General features: G+C 42.8%; 3 protein-coding genes across 11 annotated transcripts in view; 2 read left to right on the top strand and 1 right to left on the bottom strand.

Moving 5' to 3' along the window:
- ZW10 (zw10 kinetochore protein) overlaps positions 1–27,824 on the bottom strand; it is a 563,481-nt gene that overhangs the window by 283,763 nt on the left and 251,894 nt on the right. The gene's annotated exons all lie outside the window — the stretch shown is intronic.
- Positions 1–27,824, top strand: part of NCAM1 (neural cell adhesion molecule 1) — a 152,673-nt gene that overhangs the window by 91,856 nt on the left and 32,993 nt on the right. For 3 of the 8 annotated variants that reach the window (XM_049799546.1, XM_049799548.1, XM_049799549.1), the window contains exons 3-15: positions 979–1,197; positions 1,926–2,069; positions 2,908–3,045; positions 3,546–3,663; positions 4,920–5,089; positions 5,956–6,098; positions 12,042–12,071; positions 16,569–16,719; positions 17,311–17,495; positions 17,852–17,948; positions 18,759–18,929; positions 20,324–20,455; positions 27,002–27,043. In XM_049799546.1, the coding sequence (XP_049655503.1) occupies positions 979–1,197; positions 1,926–2,069; positions 2,908–3,045; positions 3,546–3,663; positions 4,920–5,089; positions 5,956–6,098; positions 12,042–12,071; positions 16,569–16,719; positions 17,311–17,495; positions 17,852–17,948; positions 18,759–18,929; positions 20,324–20,455; positions 27,002–27,043 (1,740 nt within the window). The remainder of the gene's footprint in view (positions 1–978; positions 1,198–1,925; positions 2,070–2,907; positions 3,046–3,545; positions 3,664–4,919; positions 5,090–5,955; positions 6,099–12,041; positions 12,072–16,568; positions 16,720–17,310; positions 17,496–17,851; positions 17,949–18,758; positions 18,930–20,323; positions 20,456–27,001; positions 27,044–27,824) is intronic. The other 5 variants (XM_049799547.1, XM_049799552.1, XM_049799550.1 and 2 more) reach the window with 2 other exon arrangements.
- LOC126038182 (uncharacterized) overlaps positions 1–27,824 on the top strand; it is a 178,771-nt gene that overhangs the window by 70,694 nt on the left and 80,253 nt on the right. The gene's annotated exons all lie outside the window — the stretch shown is intronic.

Raw genomic sequence — 27,824 nt, forward strand, 5'->3', positions numbered from 1 at the left:
CTGCACAACATGGCGTAGTGCTGGCACAATCCATGTGCCCCAGAGCAGGTCCTACAATTTTATGGCATTTTCCAAATTAGCATCTACATGTCCTCTTCAGAGGTTCTCCTGAAAGCAGCTGGCCTGATTTCTAATGGGAGGAATTAGTATGTTGGAACACTGACATGATAGCATCCTGAAGCATGACACAGAGGAAGTAGGTGCTGTAATGAACTCTGGGAGCAAAATGCCATCAGAGGGCCACACTTCCCCAGGAGCATACTGACTGGGACAAGTAATGAGGTCATCTGATTCAGGAATGCTTAACTGCAAAGGAATTTGTTAATGCCAGTGCTTTAAAAATGGAAGTATGCTCTGAGCAAGTGCTGTTGTGATGATATTTGCATTCAGAAAACTGTGGGATTAATTAAAGCCCCTCCAATAATAGGAGTTTGTCCCAAATAATAAAGCCACACTGAGGAATGCAGAGATGTGAGCTGCAACAAAGAAACAGCCTGGAACCACTTAATAACAATTCTGATTCACACTGAGTGTAGCAGGAGGTTTAAGCTGATCAATGCCAGAACTGCTGCTACACCAATGTCACCGTTTTGGTGTGCAAAGTAGCCCAGCCTGCAAATACAGGTTTTTATTGAAAACATGAAGGAGCCGAAGCAAGAAGAGATTTTCATTTCTTGGGCTGATCTGTGTAGTGGAGGGACTGGGACATGGGATCCCAGGATGCACAGAAGGCCATTCTGGGCTAAAATGAGTGTACCCTTTTAGATTATAAAACCAACCTAATATAATTTTTGCAGGACAGCAGCTGACCATTCACAGTGCTGTGAGAGAGAATTTTATTTGGTTGCTTCTCAAGTACCAGAAGCCTTTCCCCTGGGTCAGTCTTCCGCATAGCACTACTGGTTGTATTTAATTCCCTCTGTGCAGATTTGTTGGGAATTCATTTCAATTTGCTCTGTTTTCTCTTATTGTCCCTAGTGGCAGGGGAGGCCAAATACAAAGACATTTCCTGGTTTTCCCCTAATGGTGAGAAGCTGACGCCGAACCAACAGCGCATCTCAGTGGTGCGAAATGATGACTTCTCCTCCACCCTCACCATCTACAACGCAAACATTGATGATGCTGGCATCTATAAATGTGTTGTCAGTAGCGTGGAGGAGGGAGACTCCGAGGCCACCGTCAATGTGAAAATTTTCCGTAAGAGAGCGGCTCCGAGGCTATTTTCTGGTCTACCTTGCACATGTATGAGGCAAGATTAGGGAGGCAACTAGAAAAGGCTGCTTTTAAAGGGGAAGCAGGAGAGTGAAAAGAAAGGGGATGTTAAGAAGATGCAGGCTTCCCCTTTCTTGGTTTGGAGGGGTAGGTGGGAGCTAAGACCTTGGCCTGTCAGGGCGTTACCAGTGTGTCTACTGCTTAAATTCTTCTGAAAGACAGGAGAGAAGGGGTAGAAGGAGAAAGTTCTGGTGCATCATAAATGTCTGGGAGGAGTAAGCAGAGAGAGCAGCTTTTGTGGATGACAGGCATGCTGTGAGATAAGACTAGTGTTCAGTAAAGAGAATCACACATTCAGAAGGGTTATAATAAGCCATCAGCAGAGCCATGATAGCAGCTCCTCCACTTCCTGCCAGGAAGCTGAGCAGTTCCAAGTTCACATTTTCTCTTTGCAGTGTGGACAAATTGGTGAGCTAGGTAGAGTATTGATTTGGCCCACTGATATGCCTGGGAGACAGGGCTGGAAAATGGGGTTCCTGTGTTGCAGTGTAGTGCATTGAGTCAGGCACACCTTTGTTGTCCACTTGGGAACAAGAAGATTTCTGGAGAAAATGTCCTCTGGAGTTTCTTTGCTTTCCTCAGGCTTGAGTCAGGAGCAGAGCTTGAGGTGTGCCGAGAAAGCTGCAGTGACTTTCTCCTTCCGTTGTTTTCAGAAAAGCTGATGTTCAAGAATGCTCCCACTCCTCAGGAATTCAAGGAAGGGGATGATGCTGTGATTGTGTGTGATGTGGTCAGCTCACTGCCTCCTACCATCATCTGGAAGCACAAGGGCAGAGATGTTATCCTAAAAAAAGATGGTAAGGCACAAGAGATGTCTTGGTGCTTGTCCATTCAGGGGTCAAATGTCCATCTTTCATCAAGGCTCAAATCAAGTTCGTACAAGGGTTTCAGAAAAACAAAATGGTGGTGGTCACAAGGGAGGAGAGAAGCAATTTGTACCTAACACTAGATCTTAGCATGTGAATTTAGTTATTCAAGGTGCTGTTTGGCAGTGGCAGGGCAATAATGTTTCCACAGAAATGGCCATCAGGCTTTGACACTGGAATAGGCCAAGGAATGCTAGAAAAATATTTGGGATAAAAGAAATGCCATCAGACAGAAAAGCTGCATGTTATGACACTCTCCAGTCTTCCTAAGGAAAAGGGGCTAAAAGCTTCTTGCAAGAACCTTTCTCTTTCTTTCAAAATGCTGCAGACTGTCATGCCCAGAGAGGTATTTTACTGGCAGAGGAGACTTTGGAGCCCTGATTCCAGCTGAGCATTCATGCTTCAGCTGCTTCCCACATCTGCTTGTTGCTAGCACAAGGGAACTGTAGTAAGACTTGAACTCTGCCACCCTTGGGCAAGAGGGGCAAGTTTCAAATTGCTTGTTGTCTGATGTTAATTAAGTGTAAACGTGTTTGTGTGTGTATATTTATCTGTTTATTTCTCCTTGTGTACTTAAAGCACCAGAGCAATTTGCCTGCTACCCACATCTGGTTTCTTTCTTGGCAATGTCAGATCCAGTTACAGCAGCATCTCCATTAAATGATGGGAAGGGATATTTTATTACGCTAAGCCTTGTCTCAACCCAGAAGGGGCAAGGAGAGAAGAAGAACGTGTTGCCTGCAGTGAGCTTTCCTTTTGTCTTTTCTAGTTCGATTTATAGTGCTGTCCAACAACTACCTGCAGATCCGGGGCATCAAGAAAACAGATGAAGGGACATACCGCTGTGAGGGCCGGATCTTGGCTCGTGGGGAGATCAACTTCAAAGATATTCAGGTCATCGTAAATGGTGAGCAGCTTAGAGTAAGGCTAGTACCAGGAGCAGGATATGTAGCACCTGCACTCCAGGCTGCTGATGGAAATGTTACTTTAGATTCACACTCACGATCTACCATCAGCTTACTAATCTTTCTCTGCTGTGTCAAATAAAAATGTCCCTGAAATTGACTGTTTACCAGATGCTTACAGAATATTATCATGTCAAGAGAAACCTTAAGTGTCTTATGTCCTAGAGTGAGGTATTGATCTTGTTGGGACCCACAAGTGGGTTTGTCCACAATACTGATTTTCTGTGTGTCTCCCTACCCCCTGCCCTTCCTTCCCTGTGCTGATTGCCTTGGAGAGCTCATGCATCAAACCTGTTTATTGAAACCTGCACGTGATGGTATAAGGGTTTGAATTACTAGTGACATGTGTGCATTGCAGAGGTTTACAGTGAGCCTTCCAGGGCTCACTCTTGCTCACATCTTCTGTCCTTTCTAACTTCAATGTGGATTCCTTCTCTTCTAGTACCTCCTTCTGTGCGCGCCAGGCAGAGCACCATGAATGCCACTGCCAACCTCAGCCAGTCTGTCACTTTAGCATGTGATGCTGATGGCTTTCCTGAGCCAACCATGACGTGGACAAAGTAAGATGCTGCGTGCAATGTCCTGATTGTGTGTGAGCACGGATGTTTTCACCAAGGGCTGGAAAACCAGGCTGGAGGGAAAGCAACATTTTAACTGGAATAAGATTAATTCATTTTTCTCACAAGAGGAAAAATGGCCTCATAATGGAATTGCAGTTAGCTTCTGTTGTGGGTTAACCCCAGTAGGCAGCTAAATACCACACAGCCACTCACTACATGCCCCCTGAGTGGGATGGGGAAGAGAATCAGAAGGGTAACATCCAAAAACTCATTGCTTGAGATAAAGACAGTTTAATAGATAAAGCAAAAGCTGTGCATGCAAGCAAAGCAAAAGAATTCATTCACTACTTCCCATTGGCAGGTAGGTGTTTAGCCAGGTCAGCTGTCCCATCTGTATCCCTTCCCAACTTCTTGTGCACTCCTTGCCTACTCACTGGCAGGGCAGTGTGAGAAACAGAAACCCCTTTGACATTGTGTGTATACTGTTTAGCAATAGCTAAAACATCATTGTGTTATCAACGCTGTTTGGTCACAAACCCAAAACATAGCACCATATGAGCTACTATAAAGAAAATTAACTCTGTCTCAGCCAAAACCAGTACAGCTTCTTGGAAAACCAAGAATAACAGTAAAACCAGCAATTTTGAACTGTCCCATTGCATCCTTTGTCAAGATGCAAATACAGATGAAGCTTCATGCTGACCAGACCTGTCCCATGGGTCAGTTTATTATCATCTGTTGCACTGGTGGTGAAACTTAGGCAAAAGTGGATGCTGTAACTTGCATTTGTCATGCCAGGAGACCTGCATCTGAAGTCTTTCTCTTCATTTCATCAGGTCTAAATTTCACTGTCAGGCAGTGATACAGACTTCAGGTATACTATTCTTGAAATTGTGTAGCCTTTGGTGAAGGTTATGAGGACAAGTTGTAATGTTGAAAAAGCTGATGACAACTTGGAATACTGCCTTGAAATGCAAGGACAGAAGCTACCTTCAGTGGTGTTTATAGCTCTTGTATATAGGCTATGACATGTGTCAGGAGGCAAAGTTTCAGCTGCCAAGAGCCCTAAGGCAGGAGGGATTAGGAATAGGTCAAAATGTAAGCTTTGCAGCCCATAGAGAAAGGAAAAGGTGGTGGTCCCTCTCAACCTGAGGAGTTTCAGTGTAGTAATGCGGTTCTAGCATTAACAAGCCTAAAACAAATAACCTTTGACTGCTGCCCCTCGCCAACACAGCCAGTGTGCTTTGTGCCTGCAGGGATGGAGAGCCAATAGAAGAGGCCGACGATGAAGAGAAGTACAGTTTGAACTACGATGGGTCTGAGCTCATAATCAAGAAGGTTGATAAGAGTGACGAAGCAGAATACATCTGCATTGCTGAGAACAAGGCTGGCGAGCAGGATGCCACCATTCATCTCAAAGTCTTTGGTAAACATGCTCTTACCGTCCACTCCTTTCCAGTCCAGCTGGCTATTGGTAGCTCACTAGAGCAAGCTCAAAGTAACCTACTTATCCCAGGTAATGTCTGATGTGGCTTATCCAGAGCTGCTGCTTTCCCAAGTAATGCTGTGCACCTCTGCCATCATGTTGGGCAAAACAGAGTGTGTATGTGTCTGAAACAGATGCCAATTCCATTCTGCTTTGTTTCTGATAAAAGAAATGCAGTCCTGTGCAGGGAGTGGTGTGAGACTCACATGCTACTTGAAATATCTTCCAGGCCCAGAGGGCTGAATCCTAATCCAACCAAAGCTGCTGTTAAAAGGGCTTTAGCACTTCAGTGGGACTTGCTATAACCTGGACAGGGAGGTGAACTCCACCCAAATTTGGATATGTGTGAATGACCTCAAACTTGCAGGAATGAATCAGCAGCTTTCCTACCTTCCATGAATCTGGGAGTGTTAAGGAATAAATTTCTCCCTGTCCCATCCCTCTGCAGCCACTTGACAAAGCTGTTTATGAAAAGGCTAACTTGGGGCAGAGAAAGCAGAGAGGTGGAAGACTTAGACTTAGGGACTGATCATTTGTACACTGTTAAATGGGTTCTACTTCAGATATATCCACTTCTAGTCCTCTCCTACAAACCTCAGCTGTAAGCATCTGTAGAAAAGGTCTTCTAGTTCTGCAAGGAGGTACCCTCTTCTCAAATGTCACTCTGCTCCCTTTCCCATGTAGCAGTAAACCTGTGCCAATTCAAAAGCCTTTTTTCCCCTAGTGTTGCTTGTTTCAAACATTGGTCTTGACAGGTAAGCTTCATTCTGAGCACCAACTGAAAGAAGGTTGCTGCTTCTTTTCAGCAAAACCCAAAATCACCTATGTGGAGAATAAAACAGCCATGGAACTGGAGGATCAGATTACACTGACCTGTGAGGCATCTGGGGACCCAATCCCTTCCATCACATGGAAAACTTCCACCCGGAACATCAGCAATGAAGAGAAGGTATAACCCTTCCCAAAACTATGGTCTCATTTGGTGGGATCAGTGCAGCTTGTATCTGCCTGCCTCTGCTGATTCAGAATGCATGACAGCCACATGCAGATGCACGTGGAAATCATGGTGATTCCCCTCTCTGTAGTGAGAACACATGCAATCCTGCACAGACTGTCTGCTAAAGGGTTAGCTCCACAGCTGAAGTAGTGCCATAGAGGTCCTTTCGTACAAAGAGCCTTCTCAGTTTATAACAACTGAGGATATGCTTTTTAATTCCTGCTGGTATCACTCTGAGTTGAATTAACTTGACAAGCAGTAGGTCCTGGACCCTTTTCGGAGCAGTTTCCAAAGGGACCTACAGTTGCAGGAAGCTTGTGAAAGGGTTTTTCCCTTCAATTCCCAAGCTGAGAGGTGGGAATGAGCACCCTGATTCCAGTGTTGTCCATGCTGCATCATGATGGTGATATCATCTGCAAGGGTGGCAGGTGGAGAGGTGTGGGGTATTATCTCTCAAAGATGCAGTGGACCAAAATGAGCCTGTTAATTCCTTCTTGCCTTTCTGTATTGTATTCTAATACTGCATGTATCTGAAGCACAAAAGCCTGGCTGCCTTTGTGTTCACCTGTTTTGTTGATCACATCAATACCATTTTGTTCTTAAAAGGCAAAAATAATTAGCAGTTTTTCTTTTAAAAAAGAGTGCTTTATTGGCTGCAATTCCCCTTATCTAGACAAGATTAGGATGTGCTGTACTACTGTAGATATTTCATAATAGTTGTATAAGGTGATCAGGAGGCATAGTGTAGAGCCAAAGAAAGCCTAGACAAAAGTTGGAGTAAGGAGTTGTTGCTTATTAATAACCTTCTAATAACAGGATGCTTGAAGGTTCAGCTAACTTGGACATACCAGAGGTTCTGACTCAATATGAAGGCAGCAGTTGATAGACTATGAAGGTCTCAAAGTGAGAGAGGTATCCGCTGTCAGTCATCCACACAGCTGCCATTCTGTACTATAGCCTCCTAAATGAGCTTTTTTAATTGCCTTCATGATGTCAGTTCTTCACTGTGATGTTAACATGTAACTTACTAATTAGGGTGCCAAGGTTTTCCAGCCTTAATTCTTTCTTAACATCTTTTGGATTTGAGGGCTAGTATAAATCCCTGCAACATTTAGAGAGAGATTTCCATTGCCTTCAAAACCTCTTGGCTTGGGCTCTCACTACAGCATGACTGGGGGGACCTGTTTTGACAGGGTAAGGTTATTCATGGTCTTGTCTCTGTCTAGGAAAGCGGTGGGAGGAGCTAAGTGCTGTAGTGCTTTTAGGCCTAGAGTTTCCATCACAGCCACGGAAAGGAACTTTGACAGGGAGAAGAATATAAAAACTGAAATAACATTAAGTTAAGGAGAAGTCGGTAGGAAAGCCTGTTTGCAGAGAGTCCCATCTCTCCAGCCCAATTAAACTAACAAGATCTCAGTGGCAAAACTGCTAACCATTTTTGAGACTCTCATATATCCTGCTTGATGCTGTGAAGTTGGTGATCAGTATTAAGGAAAATGTTAAAACTCTGATAGTTTCTTTTATAGATGGGGGGAAAATCAAAGGTTTGAGGTACTACCATGTATCTCATACTGGTTCAAACCTTCAGGGCAGAGATATTTTTTATCATATACTATGCACTTTTTAGGCAGAAATTTTGTGTGTGTTTTGGTTTGGTTTTTACTTTTTCTGATTCTCTATCTTGTGCTGTAAGTTTAGGTGAATGGTACAGATGTCCAGAAAATCCTCAGGTCAAAATAGCTCTGATAAACGTTCTATTACATGTACAACCAAATGCATATATTTAGTTTACTATCCACTTACTGTCTCTGGGCTAGCACAGGGAAATGGATGGTCTTTGATCGGGGACAAACGATACTATTTTTAAAATCATCAAGCCCTACTTTTGAATACACTTTAGGTACTTAGAATCATAGAGTCATAGAATCATTTAGGTTGGAAAAGACCTTCAAGATCATCGAGTCTAACCATCAACCATGGATGTATCTGTCTTGCTACATGTTGTTTACTTTTATAATCATATTTCAGTCCAGATTTTTAAAGATCTAGAGGTGCCTTAACTCCCATGAACTTTTGGTACTTCAGAAAAACCTACCCAAATGCCTGAACAAACAAGCAAAAACCTCTCTGGCTTAGAGAGTTTTTCCCTGCTCAGTCTCTGTCCAAGAAAAGAGACAGTCTGACATGTGGACAAGGGGCAGGAGGTGCTGTAGCCCAAACACCTAGGTTGACAATGTCAACTATTTCAACATTCCCACACATCCCTAAGAGACCTGTTGATACCCTAGCATGCATAGCAAAAGATTCTCCTCTCTATGGCTATGCCTACATTACGTGGTACCCCTTGGACAAGCAATCTTTTGCTTTGATGATGGTCTGCAAAGGTAAGTGGTTATGACTGTGCCCTGGCAAAATCAGATGATTGGCAACTGTATACCAACACAGATGAGCAGACCAAACTTCCAGATACTGGCATGGTGGAAGCTTCCTCTTACTAGTAAGCTGGCAGCTTGCATTCTTCTGCCCTGCAGAGAGTGCAAGTAAAATAAAAGTTTTAAAAAAATAAAAATTTGCTTATATGTGGTTTACTTCGGTTGTGAATGTAGGAACATGCTGCTTAGGAGAAACTTTTGCCCTGTCGGTCTGAGATGCCTGCCTATCACTACTGCAGAACATAGCAGAACTAACAGGCCTGGGAAGTCATCAACATGATGATTTGAAATGGCTTGGCTTGATCTTTCCTCAAGTATTTATTGCTGTGCCATTGTAGGCAGGAGGAATGCTTTCTCTTTGAATGATCCAGGTGTAAATCTGATCAAGCCAGTATGTCATATTCCTCATCGCCTTCAGTATATTTCACGCCCTTTCAAGAGACATGTTTCTTCTATTGCTCTAGCAGAATACTGTTATTCAGTAAATATCATTTTGATCTGTTGTGTATTGGTGTATAAAAGTTTTACAATTTTAGTGCAAACATGAGTGTGTTTCCTGTCAGATTTTTGGATGAAGCAATCGCTAACTATCCTTACACACACTTTCATGCAACAGTTGCAGAGACAGACCTAGGTATCTTACCCCGCAGTACAGCTCAGCGTGTGAGGAATGGGGGGTAACAGGTGATGCTTTTATGCAGCTCTTTTATTATCTTGCCAGAGCTGGCAGTAGGTATATCTGTGGCGTAGGATCACACTCAGTACAGCTGTCTGGCCTCCCATGCTAGCTATCAAGACATGCATCGCATTACCATTTTCTCAATGGCAAGTCAAAAATAAAGTGAACATTTTCTTACCAGAATGAAAGAATCAAAGAACAGAGGAAGATATTAGCTCTGGTATTCTTCCTACTTACAGTTTAACCTGTATAGTGTTATTGGGCCTTTTCCACCATGGCTGTCCCACAAGGTTCCCTGTTCCTAAAGTAGGAAAATGCAGAAGTCTGACTTCTGAATGGACCAGAGTTTGAGAGGCTCCTTTAGTAGGTGACTGCTTGTCTGAATGACAAATGTCTTTTTGCTCACACCTCTGACGGGTAGATTACAGCGCTGCATTGTGCTACCCTGAGAACAGTCCAATGCATCCTTCCACTTATTTTCTGGGTTACTGTTACTGACCAGTAGCCACTATCAACTCTATGTCATTGGCAGCTAAAGCAAATAGATAAGTTGTTAAAAATTTGGAAATCTTTAGATGAAGAAAACTTGATTGAATTCCAGCAACATAAGGAGTGCCCCTTTGCTAGGACATAAGCATTGAGTTGCCAGTGTTGCAGCAACATGCTAGGGCACGATAACCAGAAGATGAGAGGAACTCCTTCCCTTGCACAGTTCACACTAAGTCAAATTTAGCAGTGAAGTAATTAAAAAATATTTTTTAAAAAAGAGTCAAATAGAGAAGAGCCAAATACTCTGCTGATGCCAGTGAGCATTGTTGCAATATCTTCAACTAAGTGCTTCTAGATGTGATGCAGCAGATCTAACATTTCAAGATTTAACTTCAGTTTAATTTCCTGATTTTTTTTTAAGTGGACAATATACCTTGAATACAATTCCTTGTCTTAAATTTGTGTAGTACTTTGTATCTTGTGGATGTACATGGGAATATCTTTGGATTTAATAAGCCAGGGAGTAAACTACATTGGCAGTTCCCAGGAACTCCCTTGTAAGTGAAGATGCTCCCATTTAACAACGTGCTTCCAAAGGGAAGAGAAGATGCTAGCATGCATGAGGCTCTTGCTTCCCTCTCTCCCCTGCCTGGCACTGAGTAGAGCTTGTGTTTCTCTTTGTCTTGTAAGGGAGAGTTAGTATGAAACTCTCCAGGATGGAGAATGTGGTTGTGCCTTTTTCCCCCATGCCCATGAGTGCCATTACAAAGAAACAGCAAACTCTAGGAGTGTGGGAACGGGCTTTTTTCCTCCTTCATCTTCCTTTAGGTTGACTAGGTTGACATGTACTGAACATCAAAGGATAAAATCTGTCCCTTTTTCCTTTTTCCTTTTTCCTTTTCCTTTCTTTTTTTAAAATCCCTCTGTGCTGACACCATAGAGACTCAGTCAATAGGATTGAAAAGGGGTGTAAGCAAGGCAGTTCCCTGGCTAGCCTGGCTTGCTCAGGTACAGAAAATGACTGGTACATCAGAAAGGGATTATGCTGCATTATTATGGTTGCCTGTTCAGCTTTCAAGGAACTTGTGCACAACAGGATATATGTACAGAGAAATGATCAGGTGATGGGAGTATCCTAGCCCATGCAGGTGTTGGTGAGCTTCTCTTCAGGTGGCTTCACATCAGGTGTCTAGTTACAAGCAAATAACTTGCTTTTATCAAAGACATTCTGAAATGAGGCTGTCTGTACCATATGTTAATACTTATGTCTCACAATGTTCACTAGAAGCACTGTGGAAACTATGTTTTTTATTCTCATTTCCTAAGCTTTCATCTCCATTTCTGTAACGTCACTGTTGTGTATTCTGTTATATCCACACATCAGCAATGCTTGTGCCTCACATTCAATAATGCCATCATGGCTGTGATATTAGCAGGTGATTTTTGACTCCTGAACTGAAATGGATCAAGTTGCAATTGAAATAGAGACCAGAAGATAAATTATAGGGCAAAAATGGAACCCAGCAACTATGGTCTTTCTGAACCACAGTGAATATGGTCCACACTGTTGGTGGCTTTCTCTGAATGGGAAATGCATGTTTATTGGTAAGGTTCGTGCATGTTTCACTGATGCCTGTTGTTTGGTTGTCCCAAGCCCAGTAAGAATTGGGTGCACACATCCCTAAGCATAACAAGGTGGACATTATCAACTGGAGGTACAATGTTCTGCCCTGCTGTCTCCTGTCCAGGGAGGGGTCATACTGTTTCAGTGCTCTGCAGCTCAAGGTCTCCTACTCCTGACACAGTATGCATGTAAAAATGTGTACAAATGCATGATCACATTAATGATATGAGTGTTAATGTTAATCAGTGTGTGCAGGTGGCTAACAAACCAGTGTTAGAAAACCAGTTCCATAACTATCTTTGCAATTTAGTGACCTAGGTCATCAGAATCACTTCCCCACTATGCTGGGAGCAGGTTTCTAGAAATGGTGAGATGTGACAAGGGAAATAGTCACTGGATATGTAAAAACAGAAGCAGTCTCTAGGTGTCGTTAACCTCTGTTGAATCATTCTCAGACGAATTTATAGGCTATTTTGAATGCAAATCTAAATTGAGGTTATATTGGGAAATGGAAATTGCGATCACCCCACACACATGAGATATACATACAACTTAGAGCCTGCATGTGCACAGAACACAATGTGGTGCATACATTATGATACCTAAAGCAACCTTTGATAAACTTTTATTGCTTTTTTTCTGTTGTTGTGTTCTGTATCTGTTCTCTCCAGGCTTCGTGGACCCGGCCCGAGAAACAAGAGGTATAAGATTACCAGACCTTTAGGAAATTTAGTGTTTTGGTTTTGTTTCTTTTAAGCATTACAGATTAACAAATCTGTAGTCCAGTAACCATGCCAACTAAACCAGCATTAATAATGTGAACAAATTAAATATCAATACATTTAAAAAACAGCTTATAGAGTTAGAAGTTGCTTGGCATGTAGTAATGCATTTTTGGATGAGCAAACTAGCTGTGTTGGGGGTGAGTAATTCTGGTTGTCACTTAAAAAAAAAAAAGACAAATATAAAAGAAAATGTAAAATCTGACAAATAACTGCTTTCACCATTTTCTTCTATGCTACCAGTGTGAATCATATCTAGAGCTTTAAGAATTAGCAACAGTTTGTATTCTGGGAAAGTATTTTTTTCCAAAGATAGCCTCTTCTGCTCCAGCCAACTCATCTGTTTGCTCATGGTACTCCTTAAGTTTGACCTTCTCTTAAAGGACAACTGCATCATGTTCCATTTCAAAATCAATGCAGATAAATCTTTCACAAGTTGTATTTCTCCAGAAAATGCTCCAAATTGCTAAATTAACTACTTCTCTTTGATTTGCAAGGGCCAGTGAGGGGGTGTGGGATAATGCAGTAACTCAGTTTGGCGCAAATGTGTTTTGTTGCTGTTTTATTTCACATAGTGCTGTATTTTAAAAACAGTAATAATAACCTACCTTTACATGCACCTGATTTGTAGCATTCTTGCTTCAAAATGAAGCAGAAAGTATGTTTCCAAGCAAATAATAGGGGTCAGGTAGAGAACAAAATTAGTCATCAGAACTGGGTGACTTATATATGTATTTTTAGGATCAACTTTGTGGAGGCTTTGGGTATCCTGAATTCTTTTTTTATTTTTAAGCCATCTTAAACCATAGAGACTGGTGTGGCCTAAACAAAGTGAACCTCTAATTTAAGCACCATCCACCTTTATTTCATATGGGACTGAGAAGATACTGCCCATTCTTACTTCAAAATAACCTGTTGGAATAGATGAATTGGGGCAAGTGAAGGCATTGGATATTTAGACCAGTTTGCGTTGAAGAATTTGGAATTTGAGTAGTTGCATCTCTTCAGGCCTCATGTTAATTCCTATTACAGTTGTGTCTGTCTCACCTCCCCACAGTGTTTTCACTGTTCTCTCTGTCTCAAGCTTTTTATTAATATGAGCACTAATACTATTAAGCTTGTTGTCTCTAAGTTTCTTACTGCGTCTGTGTCTTAAAATATCCAAGTGGGGTCCTGTGAGAATGTTGTTGAAGCTTATTTTTGCAGTTTGTGTAGACATATCTTTAAAATAGCTAGCATGGGGTCTTTTAGCAGTGTATTCCAGCAGCAGGGAGTTCAGTTCTAAGGAAGCTGAGTGAATACTTGGCGTTAAGTGTTTCACTCTTACTAATGCATTAGCTGGTTTAAAGTGAGGAAGTCTCTATGAGCTTCAGTCATAGCAGCATATATGGGTGTTAAATCTTGCTTTCCTTGCTTTGGAGGCACAATTGCAGTTGGCTGCTTCTTCCTCAGACGGTCAGCTCTACTTACTATGCACAGTCCATAATGTCTCAGTTCACCATTCTGGTCCTGCATATACTGGAGAATTGTTGAAAGTCATATTAGCAGCATATGCTAACAAAAAGGCCCCTCACATTGTCCCCAACAGATGCTGAAAAACTCAGTTACAAGCGAAATTACCTCAGTTACACCACAAACTGGTAATGCCTTTCTGGTAACGCCTTTCTGGTAACTGGGAATTAGTGCAACTTTACAAATAGTAAGAGCTGCAGATGAGTCCTGGTTAATGCAGTGCAAGCACAGAGCTAGGAGAGACCACTTGTCTTCCTTCACTGGAATTTGTAGCTGTGGTCAGGATTTCTGGATGTTGTTTTGTAATGATGTCCACTGTGTTCAAAGTGGGTGAGGAGAAGATATGACAGTGTGAAATTAACTCATGGATACTTGTTTGTGAAAGAACTGAAAAATCCAGAAGATGTAGGGAAGGGGGGTAAATGCATTTCCTACTTGTCTCTCCTCTTCCCCTTTCGCACCAAAGTATTGAAATCTAGGCCAGCTTTGACCATAGCGACTATGTGCCACATGGTATTGTCAGAATTTGGAGAAAAACACCTGCTTGTATCTCAGGAAAAATTGTAGTAATCAGTGTTATGGAGAACCATCGTCCCCTTTTCTGCAGAGTGGCAGTTGCTATGGCATGAGTTACTGCCTGTGTCCCTTAGGTTGTCTCCCCATTACTATGAAGCATTTTGTTATCCCAAATCCTCAAAATCGAAGAGGCTAGTTAAATGGATTACAAGTGTCTTCATCTGGCTCACAAGTTTCTACCTATCCTATATCTCTAATAGCCAGGAATTGTTAGCATCTGATGGTCTGAAATATGAATAAAGAAAACTAGTAGCATGCTTTCTTGGGTAGACATTTTTCTCTTCTTTGGAGTATTTTTCCTGGTGTTTTTCTTTCCTTATGACTTTTGCATTAAGAAACAGAGTTTCATCTTCAGAATCAGTTGCATTACGTGTAAAGTTATCATTTTACCATGACTGGCTAGCACTCTTTTGTTTGTATTGGATCTTGACAAAGTGGGGAAAAGGAAGGTGATGCTGGATGTAAAATTACCTTTGCTGTAATGATCATGTGTTGGTATTTTGCCGTGTTGGTATTTTGCCATGTTTATACTCTTGCCTGCTGGTGGGGTCATAGAGAGAAGTGTTTAGAATATTTACCCAGCTCATGAGCTAAAAGAAGCTGGGAGCCTCTGCAGATCTAGAGTCTTGGCATTTATGAATCCTACCGTAATAGTTTCAGAAGTGAGCTGGGTTTTGGAGTCAAATCACAAGTCAGACAAAAGGATAACAACATAGTCAGCCAGTGAAGAAAGGTAAAAGCAGAATTTGGTTGTGTAAGATACCAGAGTGGACTAATCTCATGTTAAGAGATCCTTCCCTGGTTCTAGGAAACAATGCACACAACACCACGTGTACGTGAAATAAAGAACTGTTCCCAGCAACATAAGGGACCAAGCACAGGAGAGGGAGTGGAGTTTGTAGCCTGGGGCATTGCTCAGGGATTGCAGTAGACCTGCGTGCAGGGTAGAAGAGAGACAAAAAGTACATATAATTGGTTTTGTGTCATCAAAGGATACTAGTTTTGTGCATACGAAATTTGACTAGCTCAAATGAACTAATATTCAGAACTAACAGAGGTAAGCGTATTTACTTATAGAAACTTCATCAGTCTTGGAGATTGAGACCACTAGCTCAGAACTGAAGGAGGCTTCAGGCCCAGAGGATCTGACCACTTCAGATACCAGAGATGTACTTTGTGCTACAGCTCAGTGCACTTGGCTGTTTAATATCCTCAGGGTTTTTACTCATAACCTCAGTACTTGTCCTGTATCTTCCAAGAAAATTAATGTTCTTGGAGCATTAATTGCATTAAGTGTGGCAGACTGCAGCAGCAGACACAGCCATGAGGATACCTAATTTATTCATTTGTGCTTGTGCCACTTTGGAAACTAGATGAGAGATTTGGTGCTTTAAAGCTTCCAAGCTGAAGCATGAACACCAAGAGCTTGCAGAAGCACCCAGGTGGAGGGAGGAGTCCGTGGCCTTATATGCTTCATGTAGTAAGAGAGCACTTGGGCTTTGGTCACAAATTGGAGATGGGGGCTGGGGGGGGGGTGGCAAGAGTGATGTGGGATGGGATCACTGTGTGGCTGCAACCCCTTTGAGCAGATGGTAGCCTGGATTTTACATTCCTTGTCTCTCTGTCATTGACATCCCCATGCTTTCTTGCTTGTGGGAGCAATTTCTAAACTGGCTTATAACCAATGCAGTTTGCTCTAGAATTTTCTTGAAGCATCACAAGACCTTGAAGCAGAGTTGTCTCTAGAAGGGTTACATAGTTTTCTTGCCCTGTTCACTGTACCTTGCTGTCTTCAGTGCCATGTTCAGGTGAAAGTTCTGAGCTTTCATTTTGCCTGATTCGGTTCTGAGGTCTGGATCTGTTCTTATTAAAGCCATTTCAAGGACACTGAAATAAAACAAGTATCAGTGAGAAGAGAGGAAGGCCTGAATTCTCTGAGTGGAAACACAGTAGCTGTTGGGGAGGTTTTCTACAAGAGCACACTGGCAAAAATTTTTCACCAGAGCTGGATCTCTACAATTCTCATTCTGGGAAGAAGCTTGACATTATGTGGCTATCCTGAGACATGTAGTAGCATCTGATACTTTGGTCCTTCATTTTTTCCCTTCTCCTGAGTACTTTGAATCACTGCAGTTGGCCCTGTGCGATAAGGAATCTTCTTGTTGCTTTTGGAAATGCCTCTATGCCCATGATTTCACCCAGCCTCAGGTGATCATTTCTGAAGTACTGAGCACTGGAGGGTTGGTGTGATGTAGACTTGCATCCCTTTAGTAGTCTGCACCACAGGCTCAGAGCTCAGCCTCTAACTCTATTTTCCTTTCCTGCCAGACCCTGGATGGGCGCATCATAGTACGTAGCCATGCCCGGGTGTCATCCCTGACTCTCAAAGAAATACAGTACACAGATGCCGGAGAGTATGTATGCACAGCCAGCAACACCATCGGGCAGGACTCCCAAGCCATGTACCTTGAAGTGCAGTGTAAGAAGTGGAGGATGGGGCGGGGAGGGTATTCATGTGTTTAGAGGGGGGACTGTTTTCATTTCCTTTCCCTGTGATGAGTCTGAGGCACCTACGGCTAGGGAAATGTGTGTTGTTTAGGTAGAGGGCATGGAAGACAACTCAGTCTGAAATAATTTTGTTGGAGATGTGTTGCTGTGTGCATACATGCTAATGTTTGCTCTAGCTCTCTCCAGCTGGGGTACTGTTTGCACCTTGGGAAGATTATGGGCCATGAATCTGCCGCAGTCCCATTTGTTGGGTGCATCAGAGTTCTTCCCTAGGAGAACTTCCTAGTATGCACTACCCTAGATGCATAGCATGCTGTCTGCTCCTCCTCCCACACTGTGTTAGGAGCAGCCTTTGGGACTGAGTACGTTTCCTCCATATGTCCTTCAGCAAAAGACACTGCCCATTCCCCCAGATGAGAACACAGTTCCCATTTCCTATTTTAGATTCCCTTCCCCACATTAAACTGGACCCTAGCCGAGGGATTCTTAAAGTGAGGCTAACTGGGCTACTTCAGGAGATTTTCTGGCTCAGATTGCCTTCACAAATGTATCTGTCTTTCAGATGCACCCAAGCTTCAGGGCCCTGTGGCTGTCTATACCTGGGAAGGGAATCAAGTGAACATCACCTGTGAGGTATTTGCATACCCCAGTGCTGTCATCTCCTGGTTCCGGGATGGACAGCTGCTTCCCAGCTCAAACTACAGCAACATCAAGATCTACAACACTCCATCAGCAAGCTACCTGGAGGTGAGGAAGAGCAAGGAGGGGAGAAGGCATATGCAGCCAGGAAGGCTCGGTGCTGTCAAATAATTTATGTGCCTGATGTTGAAGGAGTTAAGTCTTTCAATAGGGCACTCTGTTGGTAGACAAGAAGTTGTGTGGTGTTTCTGGCACATGAATGCTAAGAAAGTCAGGTAACAGAAGACACCACCCCCTTCTTGCCTTTGACTTTTTGCCCACTGCAGTTCTCCCCTCTGTGGACAGCTCTCAGAGTGTTAGCACGTGTACTTTATTGTGGCTTCTCTCCCCAGCAAAATGCAGAGTGCACTGGCAGAGTGAAAACGGTTTTCTGATCTGAGCATGAGCCTTCATTCCTTCCACAGGTGACACCAGACTCTGAAAATGACTTTGGGAACTATAACTGCACTGCTGTGAACCGCATTGGCCAGGAGTCCTCAGAGTTCATTCTTGTGCAGGCAGGTGAGCATCCCAGGCAGGGAGATAAGGAAATGCATTTGCAGCCCTTGAGCTGAGGTGACAGAGTGACCGTTCTTTTCTAGTTTGTGTTGATGGGGTAGCAGGAGAGCCAGCTTCTACTTTCAAAGAGACTGTTCATAAATTTTTGCATTGGGGTGGGTTGTAGATAACAAGATCCTCAGTATCTCTGTTTCCTTGTTTCTGAAGGGTCTCGTTCTTTTCTGCACTTCCAGTACATTGTGGCAGAGCTGTGATCTTTGATTTCTGACAGCCATTGCATATGTGCGTAGGCGTGCATGTGTGCTTCTCAAAATCAGCAAAACATCCCTAATAGTACAGGTAGTGCAAGACACCTCAAGAGCACTGTGTACAAGCGAAAGAGGCCCAGTGTCTGACTGCATGACAGACTGGAAGGGCCTCTGCTGTCCTCTCAGGGCTGCCACAGAGACAGATTTAAGAATGGTCAAGATATGTATTGAAGTACCCTATGGAAGAGGTTGTGGGAACAGAATAGCATCCAGGATGCTCTTGCTACTTTGCTCTGGTTGTTCTCTTTTGAAGAAGGTACTGTAAGTCTCTAGCCTCTTAGAGGAGAAGCAAGATGAAGGTCTCTGCACTGTCTAATTAGCATTCTTAAAAGCCCTCTTAACAGTCTTACCCTCCTGAGGGGAGCCTCAGGCCTACCCTTCTCCTCTCTTTTGTGAAACCATGACAAGGATTTGTTTGATATTCCCAGTTTTCTGTTTCCTTTGTCACTGGAGCTTGTTTTCCACTGTCTTCTGTATCACTGGTTGTTTTCCCTTCCTCCACCAGATACTCCGTCCTCTCCTTCCATTGACAGAGTGGAGCCCTATTCCAGTACTGCCCAGGTGGAGTTTGATGAGCCTGAAGCTACTGGTGGAGTGCCTATCCTCAAGTACAAAGCAGAGTGGAGGGCACTGGACGAGGGAGAATGGCATTCGAGGTTGTATGATGCAAAAGAAGGTAGGATGATAAAACAGATGTTACCTCCCCTGCCTGCATTTCAGAAGACTTTCTTTCCTTTAGGGGAAAGTCAGAGTGGAGGGTTCCATAGCTTTGCCATTTCAGCTCCTATATTAAGGCCCCATACAAGTTCTTAAATATTTGCTTTGCAGTGACACCTTGAATTCTCAGTTGGAAATGAGGGCCCTGCTGTGCTGATAGCTCTACGTGTGTGACAGGGCACCAGCCTTCTCCGCCTACAGAGCGTGTGTTGCAGCACTATGTTCAACTCTGTATCCCTTCCTTGTTCACACCATCCTGTCTGAATAAGGTGAAGAACTCTGTGCCTGGTATTGAATGAGGTTTCATGTGCTGACTGGGGAGTGACTGTGTGCTTCCTACAGAAGGCTTTTCAAGCCTTGTCTGTCAGCCCCTTTAGTTACCCTTCATTTTCCCTTGGAACATAAGTCCTCCTATTCCAGAAGCAAGTCTAACTTCCATTACAGCCTGTCTCGTTATAGCAGTCTATAGGAATACATACTGCTTAAAATGTATCCTTAAGTCCAGTAAACCAAAGGGATTTTGATTTGGGAGGACTATGAAGAGGACAGTTCTATTTCAGAGCTGAATCTTCCACCGCCAATCCTGGCTGGAACTGAAATTCTTCTTTTAGGTCCCCATTGGAGTGATGTGATCATAGCTAGAGTCAGGTTTATTCTTCTCATTTCTCCCTTTGTGTCTGTGCAGGAAAAATAGACCTTATTTCTTTCTTCATATCATGATGACCCCACAGCAGGTTCTTTCCATCTCTTACATTGTGTCTGACCTTCTTATAGATTGTTAAAGGAGATGGATGGGTTTCTCTCCTGCTAAGGGCTTTGCTTTCAGTTGGATCAGGCAGCCCAACACATGAGCATGAGTAGGTCTACTACAGTCAGAGCCCCACATGACAGTGGTCTTGAAGAGCATTATTCAGGGAGCTCCTTGGCACAGGGCAAGGGCTGATGCCCTCTGGTGTCTACCACAAACTCCACTACATCCCCTCTAGAGAGGCTGTGGCAATACACCTGTCGTGGTTTAACCCCAGCCAGCAACGAAGCACCACGCAGCCGCTCACTCACTCCCCCCCATCCAGTGGGATGGGGGAGAAAATCAGGAAAAGAAGTCAAACTCGTGGGTTGAGATAAGAATGGTTTAATAGAACAGAACCAGGACAACACCTCTCTAAGCAGCTGGTAGATACAGGGGTGGTAGCTCTGACCTTTCTCTTTGCACTGTTTATGTGAGGCTGGGCCCGGAAGAGGGCTCTGTTACATGGGGTGAGCATGTCAAAAGTATACGATAGAAACATGGCATTTATTGTTGACTTAAACCCTGAGCCTTTCTTTGCTTTTCCTCCCTTGTTTCTGCAACAGCAAATGTGGAGGGCATGATCACTATCACTGGCCTGAAACCTGAAACAACCTACTCTGTGAGACTGTCTGCAGTTAATGGCAAGGGCGTGGGTGAGATTAGCCTGCCATCTGACTTCAAGACACAGCCAGTTCGTAAGTAAAACTGAGACCTCCCTCTCCTTCTCTTTCCTTGCATCTTTCCAGGGAATCTCTGCCATGCATGGATGACACCTTCTTATCTTGCAGACTTTGCTGCACCCTTTGTTTTTGTTGTGCTTTTTGATTGTAGTGAATTTCATTACTAATGAAAAATCTTCTTTGAGGGTAGGAGGGAGAGGAACTATTTTATTTGCACTAGTTTGTGCCCTGGGTTACTAGTAAAAACTTTGTATTGTCAACTGGAAGTTTTAATATGAAAAAGCAGGAAGTTGAGAAGGTCATTTGTCATAGAGAATGTAATGTCATTGTCACAAGGCATATTTTTTTTGCAAATCAGAAATTAAGACGTTCAGCATAGGACTGGCCATAAACTGTGGAAGAAGGGGGAGGGAGGGGGATTTCTCTTTTCTGCAAATAACTGCTTTAAGATGCCCATGCAGCATGGAAGATGATTTCCACAGCCTCTTGTCTGCTTTACTTGGGTAATCTTCCACTCCAATGGCAGGATGCTCTGCTGTGACGTAACACTTTCCCTCCTGTTTCAACCAGGAACAAAAGAGGGAAGAGTTAAAAAACAAAGAGTTATTCAAGATAGCAAGGAGAGAAAGAGGGAAAAAAAGTATGGAGTGTGTAGGGGAGATGTGACAAAAGCAGGCTGGGGAGAAGTGGTTTCTTATCCTTGTACACAGCCTCATCCAAGTATTAGGATCTGTATTCAACCACCCACAACCCCTGGGATTCTTCTTTCCCATTCTCATTGCATTTAGATCTACAGCCTATTCTTCTTTCCACCATTGCACCCATACTTGTGCACCTATTTCATAGCTCTTCTGAAACCACTATGCAGAAATTTCCTCTGAATTCAGAGCTGGCGATATTCCTAGCCCAAGTATGTGCATGCTTTGAGGCCCTGTAAGCTGTGCATGGTCTTGATTTTGTCTGCCAACTTCTGCCTCACCAGAATTGCTGAGCAGTATGGGACAGTACACATGCCTTGTTGCTTGGAAATCCCAGGCCCTGTGCAGTAAGCCAGCCCTCACAATTGATGTCCACTCTTGTTGTGATAACTCCTTTAACCTGCCCCACTCCCTAGGGCTGGATTTGAGACAGCTCGTGGTATTTTGATTTTCCAGCTCCATGTTCTCTATCTCCTCACCTCTTCTACATATTTTTTTTTTTTTTTTGTGTCTATCTCTGTGTTTTCTTTTTGTCTGTGTTCCATCCATGGAAAAACTGCAGGCATCCCTCACTCACGTAAGTGCCTCTCTGCATTTCTTTCACTCTCTTCTTATGTTCCTAGAGTGTTCTTCTAACATACATAACATTAGCTTTTAATCTAGTACCTTTTTCCTCTCAGGGTCTTTAGAAATGAAGTAACTGGTAGTGTCCATTTCCTAACAAGACTGACACTAGAATAGTCATCCTACTACAGGTAATACTGCTCTTTTTAGAACAGAATTAGGGGTTAACATCCTTTGTCTTTATTGTAAAGCATGCAATTCAAATATTTAACTTAGTGATTGTCTCATAATAATAGTTAGCTTGTTGACTACAGAGTGGAGTAGTGGAAGGCTTCATGTTTATGAATTGATAAAAAATTTTCAAATTTTAATGAAATGTAACTAATTCAGGAAAAAAAAACCCACAACAAAAAACAGGAGAAAGCTTTAGCTAAATTGCAGGTCTGGTTTAGACCAATTAAGACCCAACCAAAAACTTAAGAATTTTGAGTATCTTCACAATTTTGAAAGCAAAAACTTCAAGAAAAAATTTACAATTTTTTGCCTCTTCTCACTAATACTTTTTACCATTAGTAGTCTTTGGACAGTCTTCCAGCACTTGTGTAGTTTGTATACTCAAATAAATAAATAAAACTCATACTAAAAAAAAATGCATGTTTCCTCCTTCCCAATGCAAAATGAGTTAGAGAGATTTGATGGATATGTTTAATTGTCAGTTAGTTTCAGTGAAACATTGTATGCTCCGTAGCTTTGTGCCTTTCAGATTGGAGTCAGTCAATGGCAGCTAAAAGAAACCTCTTTTATCTAAGTGAGCATTATTCTGTTTATTAACGTACGTGTCCTTGTGGTGAACTGTTGTTATTCCCAAGATTGCATGGGCAAGCTTTATGAAGCTGCTGTCGCATTCTTTGAGATTTCTGAAGCTGAAGTAAAAAAATGAAAGATTTTTTTTTTTAAACCCTAATTACAGGATTTGAATCATACTTGTGCTATTTTTCCTTAAAGGTTGTATTATACGAAAGCTTGGACTTAGTGGACCACTAACAGCATGAATGGATTGGTAGTCAAGATGGATGAATGAATGGACAGATGGATAGACAGATTTGCAAATTGCAGTAGTAACAAAGAGTCAACTGGGAGACATGTTTCCAGAACATATGTGCAGTCCATTGCCTAAAATTGTTTGGAGCCTGTTAATTTCAGTAGAAGTAATATATCCCTTATATGAAGTTAATTGTGGTTAGTATTATAACTATCAAGCAAATGATTTGGTAGGCCCTTCTGAACTGGACATAGTCAACAATACACAAGGAAGATAAGGGCTTAGGTATTCAGTCTCTGTGCAGATCAGTACCACGGGAAAAGGGAAAAGATCAAATTAAGAAGAGAGGAAAAAGAACATTAAAAGCTTTGTTTCAGCCACATCGACAGACCTGTCTGCTAAGCCTCATGTTCATCACTTGGGGACAGGTACGTGGCTTTGAAGAACATTAAATCATGCTTGTGGAGGTTTTTTGCTTTTTTTAAATGTGGCAATCGGCTATCAGTCAGTCTGTACTCCCTAACTCTGCTCCCTTGTAGGGTAAGTTCCATTTCTTTTTTCCTTCTTTGTGGGCTATAACATATTTTTTCATTTACAAATTCTGCTGATGCTCTTTCAGGCACATTTATGCCTTGCAGCTGTGATCCTTCTGAGCATTCGGTTCTCTAATTCTTTCTCTGCTCTCTGGGGTTCTTAAAACCCATCTCAGATCATGAACTGGGTTATAGCAATGGCGAGGAGATTGTTGACACGACAGAAATGTCTTTTTCATCTGTGCTGGAATTCCAGTCACACAATATTACCTGTTTGTGGGTAAAATCAAATCAAGAAAAAGTTGTGTGTCCCCTAGTCTGCTGTGATTTGAAGATCACAGACATGTTTCAGAAACTTTACAGAAAAGAATATAAAAAATGTGTTTTACACCAGCCAAGACTAGCCAAAGCAACTAGTTTCCTTGCCCTATTATTTAAAGTTTCTACTTGAATGTAAAAACTGACACCATTTTTTAATGCCTGCTGGGATATGTCCGTAGTTATTTTGATTTTTATAAATTTTTGTCAATAAGCAAAAAGTAATTTCTTTCTATCTTAGAGGCACATGAAGGCCCAAATAATTAGTAATAATGACATACTATACTAGCACAGATGAGAATTGTGGGGTTGGGAGGATATCTGTCTAACTTGACCTGGGTTTGTATTTTCATCCCAACAATTTGCTATTTTTCTGCATTTCCTTTTCCTTACACATCTGTAGACAAACAAAGGCTGCACACAGATCTTGTGAACAGTTTCTTTTTGAGCCCCAGCTGTTTCTTGCTGTTGTGCAGATGGGACCCAAATGTGTGTCAAACCAGGAGACAGAGTGTGTGTGTGTGTGTGTGTATGGTGTGTTTGGTTTTGATATCAGAATATCTTAATGTAAAAAAACCAACCCAAAAATAACACTAAAATAATCCCCAAATTCCACCAGGTCCTAAGCTGGTAATAGGATAGTTAGCAATGGCCTTCACCAAAACAGTGGTTGTGTAGGCTGTGTTTTGCTGCCATACTCACAGTGCTGGCCAGCATCTGTTTGAACTCTGGCATTGGTTTGAACTCCTGGGAATGTTGGTGAACAGTCATGTGTGTTCAGTGATCCTATGTTATGAGGAAGTTGGTTTAAAGCAAGAACTCACAGAGGATCCAAAATGCAGATCTGGCAAAGTGCATTTACTTTGCTTGAGCTCTATGTCTGGAGAGGCTTGATCTGGCAAAATCTTACCAATTTGTTTTTTAATTTTCCGTCTTTTGGCAGTATTTAACAGCAATCAACTCCCCTCCTCACCTTCCTTTCTCTTTCTTTAGCAAGTACTGCTGCACCCACATCCCGTTTAGCAGAGAGTGAGTATAGTAGAAGAGGCTGTTGTCTTTGATCCACTTTGCTCTGCCTGTATCTCCTCACTGAGTGTGGTGCAGTCTGCCTAACATTCTTGGGTGTTTTCCTTCTTTTCTGTGCGTGTGTGTATTTTTTATACATACATGTGTGTGTATTTCTGCTCCCCCCCTCCCCGCCCCCCTGAGTGAAAACTGAATCTTCTGGTAGAGGAACTACAGATAAGTGTAAGTTTGATTTCCAGGACAGAGAAAACCCACAGAGAGCTCCCAGGTATGCTGGACTCATGGAAGGAGAGAGATCAAGAGAAAGATATAGAGTGAAACCCTCCCATGTGAAAGTTGGTTGTTGTCACTGGTCTTTGCCGTTAAGATTTCTGATCTGTTTATATTCCATTCTTGGGGATGTCTTATGGGATGTACTCAGGTTTTGTGGTGTGAAGCTAAATTTCCTGAAATCAACCTAGCACAGCAGATAAAGAGTTTAGTTTCTCAGCTAAGTAGAGCGGAAGATACTCAAGTGATCAGCAGGGAATGGCTTGTGCTTCCCTAAGCCTGTTACTAAAACACCTTCTGGAGCTGTGGAAGAAAACTCATTTCTTTCTATCCTGCTTCATCACTTTTTAAAATCTGCATAATCAGATTTAGGCTGCAAACTGCATGAGGGTCTATCCTGTTCTCCTTTCGCACCAGCAGCACTGATATCACCATCACCATGGGAGGAAAAGGAATTCACAGAATCATAGAACATCTCAAGTTAGAAGGGACCCATAAGGATCATTGAGTCCAGCTGCCTGCTCCTCACAGGACTGCCTAAAACTAAACCATATGACTAAGAGTGTCATCCAGATGCTCCTTGAACTCTTGACAGGCTTGGTGCTGCGACTGCTTCCCTAGGGAGCCTGTTGCAGTGACTGACCACCCTCTCAATAAAGAACCTTACCCTAATGTCCAATCTGAACTTCCCCTAACATGGCTTCATTCCATTTCCTTGTGTCCTATCACTGGTCACCAGACAGAGGAGGTCAGCACCTCCCCCTCTGCTGGCCCCCTTGAGGAAGGTGTAGACTGCAATGAGGTAACCCCTCAGCCTTCTCTTCACCAAGCTGAACAAGCCAAGTGATGTCAGCCGCTCCTTGTAAGTCTTGCCCTCGAGACCTTTCACTATCTTGGTTGCCCTCCTCTGGACACACTCCAATAGTTTGATGTCCTTCTTATATTGAGGTGCCCAAAGCTGCACACAGTACTTGAGGTAGGGCCACAGCAGTGCAGTGTAGAGTGGGGCAGTCACCCCACTCGACCAGCTAGCTATGTTGTGCTTGATGTATTCCAGGACATGATTGGCCCTTTTGGCTGCCAGGGCACACTGTTGACTCATATTCAACTTGCCATCAACCCAAACCCCCAGATCTCTTTCCGAGGGGTGGCTCTCCAGCCTCTCAAAACATCTGATTTACCCCTCTCGTTAACTGTAGTTCTCTGCCCAGTCACGAAGACATGACAGTGACAATTCTTTCATTTTTGAAGATATTATGTAGAATAGTAGAGAAATCCCTCACAGCTCATGTCTCTCACGTTGCGTTCTTCCAATGACTTTTGGAAGTAGAGACATTCTTCTTTGTCCTTCTGTCCTGGTAATCCTTGTATTCAGTGCTTGTACAGTCTGCCTTTGCTCTTGGGAGTGGAGTGCTTAGCAGAATTCCCAAGGGACTTTCAGTCTGTCAGCTTCTCTCTAAACTGCCTTATTTCTCAAGGGTACTCACACCTTGTTGGGCCATTAAATCTTTTTTTCCTCCTCTCTGCCTGTACCTTGGCCCTAGCATGTGGAGGTGAGAAAGAATGGTGTATCAGGAGGGTAAGTTCTCATTAGTCCTTGCTCCTTTGTTTTCTATAGTTGGGCAAAAGCTAGTGATGGGGTGCTGCTCTAGAGGGCCTCCCAGAAATTCCAGTACTTAATGGGCTAGCAACATGTGAACCTAGGTTGCTATTCTGGCCAAAAGTAGGTAAAAATGCTGTAGCTGTCTCTGAAATTGGATTCAGAGCTTCAAAACTCTTCAGGATGAAAAGGTATCAGTAGGGACCCTTGGAGCCATAGCTTGTTGCAAGAATGATGCAGTGCAGGCTGGCTTCCCTGTCACCTGGAGGGTCCTGCATCTGACAGCACAACTCTCCCTGTGGAGAAGGGTTGGAAAACAGCAGCAGAGCATAATTTTTGCAGCCTTTTCAGGTAATACACATCTGCCATAAGGATTCAGTATCATTCTCGCTCTCTCCTCATTAGACCACCTCTCCTTCTTTTCTAGCACCCCTGCCCCTGCCTCTTACAACTTACTTATATGGTATGCTTCACCTTTACATGTCCTATCTATCCTTCATGTTTCCATAGCAACTCAGCCTCTTGCTGAATCCGAAAGCTCAGAGCCACCAAGTGAGTAGATGGGAACTGCTCCCCTTTGGTCTGGAGTGCAATTTGTTATGCTGTATCCCTTCTACTGAGGGAATTAAAGTGCTATTCCACACTATTTTGATGTCTGTTAACCAACAATCTGGCATAAATGTGTTGTGTGAGCATGTAGCTGTTAAGAACCCAGCATGGACCACTCTTCCTCCTCTTCCCAAGCATGCAGTAAAAAATGGAAATACAAGATTTAGAGGAAACATGGAGGGGGAGAAGGGGCGGGTGGGAGGGGGAGAAATTTAAATTATTGTTTCCAAAAGGAATGTTTTCCTTTCATGTTTTCCATTAGTGATTTTAGTGTTAAAGCTGCCTTTGCAAAAGGGATGTGGACTAAATAATCCTCTTGCTACCCTGCCTTGCTCTATTTTCTGTGAATTTAGGGAGATACAGTTTATACTACAACTATGGATGTTGGATGTTGAAAGAAGATGCAAATGAGGAGGTAGAATATCTTATAGGAGAGAGGACTGTGGGGAGAGGGAGCATTGCCCCATCTTACCACTGATCCCCTGCCTGCATTAAAAGAGGTCTAAGACTTCACAAGAAGTCCATATCTGAAATGGGAATTGGATTCAGATTCCCTCAGTTCTTGCTCAGTACCTTGTTGGTTAGACAGCCATTCCTAGTGAGACTGAATCAGGTAAGCAGGTGCTTCCATGCCGGATCTGAGTACTCTAAGGAAAAATAGCTAAAATTTGCATTAGTTGATTTGTACATAAAAGAACCGTTTTGAAATGTCTGGTTTAGACTA

Source organism: Accipiter gentilis, chromosome 5, assembly GCF_929443795.1.
Source record: "Accipiter gentilis chromosome 5, bAccGen1.1, whole genome shotgun sequence".
In the NCBI taxonomy this organism is placed as follows: domain Eukaryota; kingdom Metazoa; phylum Chordata; class Aves; order Accipitriformes; family Accipitridae; genus Astur; species Astur gentilis.